This window comes from Cornus florida, unplaced genomic scaffold, assembly GCF_030987335.1.
Source record: "Cornus florida cultivar Cherokee Brave unplaced genomic scaffold, ASM3098733v1 CherokeeBrave_3.0.0_Hap2_Chr09, whole genome shotgun sequence".
NCBI classification, from domain to species: Eukaryota; Viridiplantae; Streptophyta; class Magnoliopsida; order Cornales; family Cornaceae; genus Cornus; species Cornus florida.
The window spans coordinates 56,931,429-56,943,482 of record NW_026775579.1 but is presented as its reverse complement, the minus strand read 5'-3'; the positions used below and the strand labels follow the sequence as shown (position 1 = coordinate 56,943,482).

General features: G+C 39.8%; 1 protein-coding gene across 2 annotated transcripts in view; it reads right to left on the bottom strand.

The window, feature by feature from the left end:
• The window catches only part of LOC132274030 (calcium-transporting ATPase 3, endoplasmic reticulum-type), a 68,146-nt gene that overhangs the window by 15,815 nt on the left and 40,277 nt on the right, over positions 1-12,054 (bottom strand). For both annotated transcript variants that reach the window (XM_059775174.1, XM_059775175.1), the window contains 3 exons: positions 2,193-2,291; positions 1,937-2,082; positions 1,726-1,783 (listed from right to left, as the gene is read on the bottom strand). In XM_059775174.1, coding sequence (XP_059631157.1) covers positions 1,726-1,783; positions 1,937-2,082; positions 2,193-2,291 — 303 coding nt within the window. The remainder of the gene's footprint in view (positions 1-1,725; positions 1,784-1,936; positions 2,083-2,192; positions 2,292-12,054) is intronic.

Below are 12,054 nucleotides of genomic sequence, written 5' to 3'. Positions count from 1 at the left end.
AGGATCATCAGTTTAATCACGCTACGAAGCACGGACACGGATACGGGACACGGATACGACACGACACGGACACGGCGACACGGTAAATCCAAAAAAATTAGGACACGGACACGGCGAATAGTATATATATATATATATATATATATATATATCAGCATTAATAATTAAAAAAAAAAAAACACTGATATGTTTAGGTTGGAATATATATATATATCACTGATATGTTAGTATATATATATATCAGCATCTTTAGGACACGGACACGGCGAATTGTGGCATCTTTAGGTTAGTATATCTTTAGGGTAGTACAAAACAAAAAATAGAACATATCAGCATTAAAAATTTTTAAAAAAAATTAACATATCAGCATTAAAAATTTATAAAAAAAAAATCCAGAAAAGTGCGTCCGAGTCGTGTCTGAGCCGTGTCCGAGTTGTCTGAGCCGTGTCCGAAAATTAAAAAAATAAAAAAATTCCAGACACGTTTTTTGGCGTGTCCTGTCGGGGCGTGTCCGACACGTGTCGGACACGGATTCTTCGCCCATTTTGGAGTGTCCGTGCTTCCTAGGTTTAATGAGTTTAGATTTGATGATGTCACCTTAATGATGGGCACATGCCATGAATTGCAGGTGATATCTACTGGAAACTGCAATGGATATTCTGGATATGCAACTCATGTAAACGTTGTCCGCGATAATCATCATAAAAGGTTGAAGGAAAAAGAAAATTAATCAGCAGGAAATCTAAAGCTGGTTTATGAAACATAAAGGGCCGGTTCTCGGTGGTATAAAATTTTATTTATATTAATATATGATTAGTCACAAGGAAACTCGAGGACGAGTTTTTTTCGAAGTGGAGGGAACTGATGTAGGACAGATTTTAATATTTTTTAAATTAGGTTTCTTATTTATTTTTATTTTAAAATTTTTAGAGAGATTTTAGTTTTAGGTAATTTTTTATATTTTTAATTTCCATAAGAAATTAGTTTCCTTTAGAGTATTAGGGTTTTCTTTCATTATTATAAGTATGCATGCACCGCAATAACATAATTTAACTTTTGATTAATAATACTTCAGATTGCTTTGCAATTTTTATTCAACTTTGCGGATTCAAAGTTACCATACTTCGTGGATTCAAAGTAACCTCGTTCCTTGTGAACGTTTTTATCGCTTCCACTACGTCATTAATGAAAAGAGAGGAAGTTTATGGTATCAAAGAACAAGATTCGAAAGCCATATGGTAAGTAAAGGGGTAAGAGAAACATGAGATGTTTCCAGCACCAAAGCTTCACAAAGAAAATAGAAGGCTTTAGCTATTGCTGCAAATCAGAGCAGACCCAAGCCAACTCAATCTCAGAGATTCCTTTAATAAGCCAAGACGAAGCATAAGTGTATTATCAACCACAGATCTACGTCCCATATGACAGTTCAAACTAAGCTGAGTATACGCGGCATAAACCATCCGCATCAAAATTCTTTGTGAGAACCAAAAAAGAGGAAAGAAACTCCAATCTATGACCTATCATAATTTGACCAGGTGGTTAAGTTACAGGGAGGATAGCCACAGTTGGTGGATCTTTTAGTGCCGATTAATATAATTAATACTCGTAAATCAGAATAATACAATTCAAGGGTGCATGGCAAGCCAAGGACATCCTTTCTGACCCAAATAAACCAGATATTATAACCGTGCAATCACTCTAATAAGGGAAATACAGGAGACGCACCACTTCATTTTGGTGCTGTAATGCTTCCACCAGCATCCTTTTGTGAGATGGTTCAACCCTAACAAACAAACAAAAAACAAAACAAAAACAAAATATAAATAAATAAATAAAGAAGAACAAAAATAAAGAAAAAAATGCATATAAGCTATAAGCATTTATTCAGAGCAAAAGGGGTAGAAGTTGCATAAAAAAGAATTAGGTATACACATACCTGGTGAAGAGTGTCATGCGTTGCAATGCCACCGTTTGCTGCATTGCTGGAAGTTCTTCAAACTCAGATGCAGTGTAAGAGTGTCCAACAAAATTTTCCAAGTGATCAAAAGCACCTATCTTTCGACATAGGGATTCTGCAGTGGCCTGACGTTGTATATCAAATTAGAATAGCATTTGGAAAGATGAATAAATAGGCAAATTAATTGCATAGAATTTAAAAATAAAAATTAAATCAGCAGGTCATTTCATGTTACCTTATTATCTCCTGTGACTACTATAACACGTATGCCAGCAGTAATGCATGAAAGTATAGCATTTTTTACTTCCTCTCTAGGTGGATCAAGCATTCCAACCTTTATTGACAAAAACAAAGGAAACATCAATGAGAATGGCAATAAATAGAGAAGATGAAAAGGCATAAAGTCAAGTATTTTTAGCGATTCAAAGAAAAGGGAGCAAACTGAAATTTACAGGAGTAGTTTAACTATCTTAACATTTCTCATCTATAAATGTTAAAACAAGGCAAGAATTTTAGTATTAGAAAATAAAATGCGTGCCATAATAGCAAGAGTTCAAGTATATCAGAAATTCAATTTTACACAAATGAACAAGAAAAAAAATAGACTAAACTTGCAAAACTCCTCAAAAGAGAGTACCATAAAAAAATAAAAAATAAATATGTAGAGGATCCCCTCCTTTCAGAAATATAATTATTTCTTTCCTTCAAACTGAACAATAAACTAGTTGAATGAAACATTCAAGAAATTCTACACAAAAATGCCTAATCAAATGCCTTGGTGTTATCCACCAGAGGGTTGACAAATGGCCCAAATCAATGGCATTATCACGTCAAATTCAATAAGAAACAAGAAGTTGGTAGCTCTTCTCATCTTGCAACAATTAACTTCTTCTCTCTCTATTCTCTGGGCACATGCTGCCTAAAATTAAATGTGGATGTTTATTCTTTTAAGTAATCCAAAGACGATAGGCAAAGGGGATTCAGCAAAAGGCTAAGAAGCATGTACAGTTGAAAGGAGGAGCCTGTCAAAGTCAAACAAGAAAACACAAGACGCCAAAGGTGACAACTATAGCTTCAAGCTATCCACAAAATCCAAAAAATGCCCCAAAGATTTAAAATTACGCACATTAACCTAGAGAATAAAGTATGCAGTATATTATATTTGAGAGTCCAAATAGGAGTCCCCCCCCCCCCCCCAATCAAAGTATCTCCTATTTCTCTAACTCCTCAAACCCACCATAAACAAATGGGAATGGCCCTCCAAACATCCCTGGCTCGGCTCTCCACTAGACTCTCCAAGCCTCGATCATATCCAGTGTGGATCCTGGGAACACCCAAGACATGCCAAGCGCAACCAAAAACATAGCGCAAACATCCCTCGCCACTGGAAACTTTCAGACACATGCCGAAAAACATTTTGGAGGTATTTATAATTTAAAAATGATCTTCATTTTTACTTCTCTCTCCTGCAAGTGATTCGTATTTACACCAAGCTCCTCTTTCTTATTCTTAAGCATGTCCCCAAGAGGGTCAGGGCTTTTAGCTATTGTTTTTGAGAAATGACCTGGTATGGTCCATGCTTCGAAAGAAGTTTTTACGTGATCCACATAAACAAAAAAATTTCTTCAAACATGAAAAAGAAGAATAAGTGTAAGAAAAATTCAATAAAACATTTACATAATATTTCTGAAAAGTAAATGATATTAAAAAACAAAATATATAAAAAGGTTTTATTAAAGTAGGGGATATTAGAATAGGAGAGGACTAAGAGTCATCAAATTCTGTACCCACAAAAATATATATATATATATATATATATATATATATCTACAAACACACACAAAAAAAAAACATAAAATATGTTTGTCACTATATAACAAAGGTGATTATAATTATATAAGAAAGTAAAAAAAATAAATAAATAAGCCGGTCAGAGAATATCAGATTCAGCTATCATGAAGTACTTTATTGTTGTGCCTCCACCGTCTCCGTATATTGTTTGTTCTATATCAATGCTTCATCATCATCGTTGTCCTTGCCTTAGTCCATATGAATTGGCATTGGCTCCACAAATAATTTTCTTTTTCCATTCTTTTCTACTACACATCATTTCACCTATTATGCATCTTTTTAAAATCTTTCTAATAACTTCATTCCACATTAATTTTGGTCACCCTATTTATCTCTTACCTTCTATAAAAGTAAACTTCCTCTTCTTACTAATGCATCTATAGATTTTTGTAGTGTGTGTCATACCATCTAAGTCTACTCTCTTATCTTCTCACTAGCGGGTGCCAGTCCCAATTTTTCTCACTTTCATTAATAACGCTATCTCTTCTAGTCACCTCCGACCATCAATCTTAACATTCCATTTCTTTTCATGAATGTGTTATTCTTGTTTCTTTTCTTACAACCTAACACTTTGCTCCATATAAAATAGTTGGCTTAGTAACGGTTCTATAGAAATTTTCTTTGTGTCTTGTTATTCTTTTATCACATAAAATGCAGTCTATTTGTTAGTATTTTATCACAAAAAAATGCCACAAGCCTGTCTGCGTTTGTTCACCCTCATCCAGTTCTACTAGTTATATCACTACCTATTCCTTCATCCATTGGTAATATAGATTTAAATATCGAAAGTGGTTATTTGAATATTCTTTAGTTTTAAGTGTGAATATTATATTATCAAAATATTTCATCTCTACCTGAGACCCAACAAAAAGGAGTGGAAACAATAAAGAACTTAAGAAAAGAAATAGACCTCTCCTTCCCCTCAAAATATCTCCTATTCCTCTCAAGCCAAATACACCACCACACACAAAGAGGAGTAGCCCTCCAAGCATCACGAACATGGCCCCCCACAAAACACCCTCTCCAAGCCTCGATCAAATCTCTGGCGGAGTGAGGCATGACCCATTGAAACCCAAACAAGCCAAGCCTCAAATCCCAACAATCCTTGGCCATGGGGCAATGCAAAAGAAGATGGTCCACTGTCTCCTCGTCCCTAAGACACATGTAGCACCGATTGACCACCACCTGATTTTTCCTTCTCAAATTATCCTGAGTTAAAATTTTGCCCAACACAGAAGTCCAAGTAAAGAAGGCCACTTTGAGAGGAGCCTTAAAACGCCAAACCGACTTCCACGGGAAGGGCCCTCCAGGCTCCATAGAAAGACACCTGAAGAAGGACCGCACATCAAAACGACCCTGAGCACTGGGAGCCCAAGTCCAACCATCAGACTCACCAACCGTGACTCCCTGCCGATACAACAACTCCAACAGACGAATGGCATCCTCAACCTCCCAATCCTGAAAGAGACGCCTGAACCAAACATCCCACACCAGTCTCCCGCTATCAAGATGATAACAATCAACTATCATGGCCTGCCTATTCGAAGCAATCCTAAACAGCCATGGAAAAGCGAGAGCAAGAGAAATATCTCCACACCAAACATCCTCCCAGAAACTGATCCTCCCGCCATCCCTAAATCTAAAACGGACATTCAAGGAGAAATCAAACCAACCCTTCCGAATGCACTTCCAGACCCCCACACCCCTCGAACCACGCACCTCAAGAGACCACCACCCTCCTCTGCTCTCCCCAAACCTACTAGCAACAACCCTCCTCCAAAGCCATTGCCTTTCCACTCCAAACCTCCACAACCATTTTCCAAGGAGAGCTTTATTGAAAGGCACCAATCTACGAAGCCCCAACCCACCATTACGAATAGGCCTGCAAACATGCTCCCACCGAACCAGATGAAACTTAAACTCCTCCTCTCTGCCCCCCCACAAAAAATTATGCTGCAAGCGCTCAATTCTCTCAGCCACAGAGACGGGAATCTGGAAAAGCGAAATAAAATAAATAGGAAGGCAAGAGAGGGTACTCTTAATTAGAGTGACCCGCCCCCCCCCCCTTGGAAAGATACTGCTTCGTCCAACCCGCAAGCCTCCTCTCAAATCTATCCACAACTGGATCCCAAACTCCCACACACCTCGAAGAAGCTCCCAGAGGCAAACCTAAATAAGAGATAGGAAAAGAGCTAGTGTGACAACCAAGAATACTAGCAAACAAGCCGATCTCAGGAACCTCCCCAACTGGCACCAAAACACTCTTGCCAACATTCACCTTCAGGCCGGAAACCACTTGGAACCAGATCAAGACACATCTCAAATACCTGAGCTGGGACTCCTCCGCATCACACAACATGAGCGTATCATCAACAAACATCAAGTGAGAGATCTCTAACTGGCTAGCAGCATCTTTACCCACCCGGAACCCTCTCAAAAAGCCCAACTCAACAGCCCTCCTCATCAACCTACTCAGAGCCTCCATCACAAAGAGGAACAAGAATGGGGAAAGTGGGTCACCCTGCCTCAAGCCCCTCGAACTGGAGAAAAAACCGGTCGGAGCTCCATTCACAAGAATTGAGAACCGAGCACTGGAAATACAAAAATGAATCCATTTCCTCCATCTCACTCAAAACCCCATCCTCTCCAATAGGAAGAGAATAAAACTCCAACTCACATGATCATACGCCTTCTCAATATCCAGCTTACACAGAACACCTGGAACCCCACTACTCAATCTGGAGTCCACACACTCACTAGCAATAAGAACTGAGTCAAGAATCTGGCGGCCTCCTACAAAGGCATTCTGAGAATCAGAAATCACACCATCCATCACTTTCCTCAAACGAAGAGCAAGGACTTTGGCAATCACCCCCCCCCCCCCCCCCCCCCCCCCCCCGGGGATGAGAGCAACAAAGGTGGCATTCAAGCTCTTCTCAAAAGACCCCTGAGCATGGAAAGCTTGAAAAGTGCCCATCACCTCCCCTTAAACCACCTCCCAGCACTCCAAAAGGAAAGACATGGTAAACCCATCAGGACCTGGGGCTTTATCCCCGTTACAGCTCTTCAAAGCAGACAAGACTTCCTCTTCAAAAAAAGGCTCTTCCAAGCCTGCACACTCCTCACAAGAAATGGTGTCGAACTGAAGCCCCTCAAGTAGAGGTCTCCACGTAGCAACCTCTATGAATAGCTCCGCATAGTACTCAGCAATACCTTTGCACACATCCTCCTCTTTACCAGCGTCAACCCATGCACCTGAATCCTCCCAATATGATTGCCTCTTCGATGGCCATTGGCTAATCTATGGAAAAACTGTGTTTCTGTCGCCCTCCTTAAGCCACAAGGCTCGAGATTTCTGTCTCCACGAAATCTCCTCCATGATAGCAATCTCAGCAAACTCCGCCTGACACTTCGCCCTCCTTTCCTTCAAATCGTCCCCCAAAACCCATTGACCCTCCATCCTGTCAATATCAGCAATCTCAGAAAAAACCCGATTCTTCCTCCAAACAAGAATCCCGAACACCTCTTTATTCCAGATCTCAATGCTTTCCTTGAGAAGACGCAATCTCATGCAAGAATATGACTAGGGGTGCCAACCACTCCACATGGTAAACCCATCAGGACCTGGGGCTTTATCCCCGTTACAGCTCTTCAAAGCAGACAAGACTTCCTCTTCAGAAAAAGGCTCTTCCAAGCCCACACACTCCTCACAAGAAATGGTGTCGAACTGAAGCCCCTCAAGCAGAGGTCTCCACGTAGCAACCTCTGTGAAAAGCTCCGCATAGTACTCAGCAATACCTTTGCACACATCCTCCTCTTTACCAACGTCAACCCATGCACCCGAATCCTCCCAATATGATTGCCTCTTCGATGGGCATTGGCCAATCTATGGAAAAACTTTGTGTTTCTGTCGCCCTCCTTAAGCCACAAGGCTCGAGATTTCTGTCTCCACGAAATCTCCTCCATGATAGCAATCTCAGCAAACTCCGCCTGACACTTCGCCCTCCTTTCCTTCAAATCGTCCCCCAAAACCCATTGACCCTCCATCCTGTCAATATCAGCAATCTCAAAAAAAACCTGATTCTTCCTCCAAATAAGAATCCCGAACACCTCTTTATTCCAGATCTTAATGCTTTCCTTGAAAAGACGCAATCTCTCTGCAAGAATATGACTAGGGGTGCCAACCACTCCAAACCCATCCCACCAGCCTCAGACCCGATCCCGAAAACCTTCAGCACGAAGCCACATATTCTCGAACCTGAAAGGAGATCTACGTCTACACAACCCACCACAGTCCAGCATCAACGGGACATGGTCAAAAATAGGGCGAGCCAAAGTAGCCAGAGTAGCATCAGAGAATGTCTCCTCCCAGTCACCTCACAAAAGGAATCTATCAAGCCGAGACAAGGTAGGAGGAGAACGACCACAAGACCACGTAAAAGGACCTCCCTCCAAAGGAAGATCAACCAGCCCAGAAGCATCAATAAACTCCGAAAAGGCCTCCATGTCAGTCGTCCACCGACCCCCCGTCGATCTCTCAAAAGGAGAACGAACAACATACGTAGGCAAACATGCACCATTGAATGTTTTCTTGGAAATGTTATGTTAATTCCTCTAAAATTACTGGAAATAAATATAGGCTTAGCATTGACCCTTAGTGCAATTCTAATTTATTTTTGAAACTCGCTAGTCTCACCACATATAGAACTCTAGATTCTATGTTCAAATACATATCCTAGATAATATTTATTATTTGTATAAGTGTTTAATTTCTTTGTAAAGCCACCCAAATTATCCCTTGGGACCCTATCATACGTTTATTCTAAGTCTATAAAAACCATATGTAGGATAACTTAGCTTACTCTTACAGTCTTCAACTAATTGTCTTATTAAGTAAATAGCTTCCATTAATGATCTCTCTCGCCAAGGACGGAGCTAGGGAAGGCACAACATACTTGACAAAAAATAAAATAAAAAATAATCAACTAAGATGACAAATATAGATTGGTCATATATAATCTCATATATATATAATCTCAAATAAAAAGAACCAAGCAAATTTGACAAATATAAGAACCAAACAATTGATAATATGTTCATTAAATACAATTACAACTATCCTCGAGGGGTTCCTATATTTTTTTTCTTGATAAGTAAAAGTTGAATAGAAGAGCACTCAAAAGGGGAACGCGTCCCTAATACAAAAAGTGAAAATTTAAACTAAGGACTAGTAGAATCCAAATGATCAACTAAGTCATCAGTCGAGGAGCAAGTGCTTCCTCTCACGTAACAGAAAATAGAACGAAGAATATGAAGTTTCAAGTTCACCAAAGACGATTCCTTTCCTTCGAAATTTCTACTATTCCTCTCTCTCCATATACACCACCAAACACAATGTGGAACTATCCTCCAATAGTCACAAGCGTGACCTTTCACTGGGCATCTTCTCCACGCGTTAATCAATTCTATAAAGGACTGAGGCATTACCCAATAAACACCAAAAATGCCAAAGATGAGATTCCAACAATCATACGTCACAGGACAGTGCATAAGAATGTGATCCACAAACTCACCATCTGTTTTACATAGACAACACCAATTAACAATGGTATTACCTCTCTTTCTCAAATTATCTGATGTCAAAATCTTACCCCAGGTGGCAGTCCAAACAAAGAATGCGACTCTAAGTGGAGCCTTAGAGCGCCATATAGTCTTTGATGGGAAATCATGACCAACGAAATTGGACAGACTCAAGAACATGGACCAAGGGGTTCCTATATTTTGAAAGCAATGCATGATAGCCTCATTATCAATACCAATAAATATATCTCTTTCTATATATACAACATAGCTATCATTCATAAATTTATCTCCCATCCTAATACGCAATTGATAATTTACAATATTCATAGCAAAAATGCCCTCTCAATTGAATTCTGAAAGTTTGACATTAATGATTGGAGGAAGAGGAGGAGGAGAAGAAGGGAAGAGAATGATGAAGGTGAAGAAAAATCCTAAAACCAAATAGCAAATGGATGGTTCCATCTGAGAAGAAAGAGAGAACATATCTGAAAGAAGCTAAATTTTGTTTAAGGCAGAAACAAGATTAACTTAAATAAATCATTCACTTGGAATATGAGACAAAAGGAGATCAAGAGAATCGAGGAAAAAATAAATAAATCAAGAGAACCAAATATTGAAATGGAAGGAAAATTAAACGAAGAAAGTTGTTAAAGAATTAAACGAAGTCCAAAATCAATTATTTTTTAGTTTTTTAAATTACCTAGTTCTTATATTTCTTCCTTTTTTTATAAGTAAATATTATATAAAAAGCGTTCAAAAGGGCCACACATCCCTCAAAAGCTACACAAGGCCAAATAGGGCCTTTAGATCCTCGAGTCCAAAAAATCTACAAGTTCCTCCATGGATTTACAATTTCTCCCTAGAACCCAACAAAAGGGTACTTAAAATGGAGAACTTCAACGACCCAATGGGATTCCCTTTCCTTCTAAGGATCTCCGATTTCTTTCAAGCCTAAGACACCACTAGACGCACAAAGGCGTAACCCTCCAGAAATCACGAACTTGGGCCCCCACTATACAACCTCATCAAGCCTCAACCAAGCCTCGAAAACCTAGGCATAACCCACTGAACCCCAAACAAACCCAACAACAAAGTCCAGCAATCCCGAGCCACTGAACAATGCAGAAGGAGATGATCAACTATTTCCTCGTCATTCTTACACATGCAACACCAATAGATCACAATCTGTCTTCTCCTTTTAAGGTTATGATGTGTCGAGATCTTCCCCAAAATGGATGTCCAAGCAAAAAAAGGCCACTTTGAGAGGGGCCTTCGAGCACCAAATAGCCCTCCAAGGGAAGGGCGGCCCTAGGGCATCCAAAATACACCTAATAAAAGACCTGACATCAAAGCGATCTTGGGAAGAGAAACCCAACACCCAAAAGTCAGAAACGTCTACCACTATCTCCTAACCATACAACAACTCCAAAAAGCCAATGACATCCTCAATCTCCCAATCCGCCATAATATATGATTTGCAAATAGTGTCTAATTGATTTTTGACATTAAAAGGCAAAAAGGGGAGATTGTTGGTCCATGTCTTTCTACGTCTTGGTTTGCTCTAGTTAATGTCAAAACTCATGCTTACTAGCGGGGAAGAGACTACTGGGATTAGGAACTCTGGTCTATCTTAAGGGGATTTGTGCCAGAGACTAGGGTCTAATCCTAGGGGAACATGTGTGACGAGCAAAACTTTGATTCGCTCTAAGATTTCAGTCTAGGACTAGAAACCCAGTCTTACCCTAAAAGAGCGTGAAAGCGTCTAGAAAAGCGCACATCCCAGACTACACTCCCACCGAGGCGTTAGTAGTGAACCACGAAGGCATGTCTATCTGTAGCAATCTGGAAAAGTCTAGGAAAAGTGGGAGCAATATGTTTGGAGAATTCATCCCACCCCTAACTCGAAATCTAATATTTTTGGAGAATTCATCCCAACACTTCCAAAAGAATTTCCAAGCCCCAACTCCGCTTGGGAGTCTCACCTCCGACGAGCACCAACCTCCTCTAGCCTCCCCAAATCTGCTTGCAATCACCCAAAAAGCTCAAAAGAAGAACCTGATCGGTTGTGCAGTTCAGGCAAAAAAAGTATAACTAGTATGTTGATGTTACGTCAGAAGCTTTCGAATTGTATTTACCCATCAATAAAGAAATGTAGAGTTTTCAAGAAAAGTTCCATGCTCCTGTTGGGTTCCTGGACAATCAAATCTATCTGGTTCTTTGAGCAGATTCAGGAGCCACTTTTGTTGGAGCACTTATTTGAAACTCAATTTCATTGTTGATTCATATTCAGGAGTTTCTCTTCCTGAGCAAACATGAAGTGATTATTCGCTTGAGGATGTTCCACCTCTTGCTGCACATTCTTTCAGCAAAGTTGTTTCCCATTATAATTCGGTACCGGACAAAGCATACCCCCATATCAGCAAGGCCTAACTTTGAAATCAGATGATCCACTTTTACTGCCTGCCTCACATTAAACATGTGGTTCTAACACCAGATTTCTAGGAACAGTAAGGATCGTACATTCGTACTGAAGCTTTTCATTTAGCGGTAACAACCAAAAAAGTAGCCAGGAATATCTCAAATGCCCACCAGCTAATTTGGATTTAAAGGCAAAACGAATCTGAACCTAAAGCACTACAAATCAAGGAGCCTCACTTTTTATC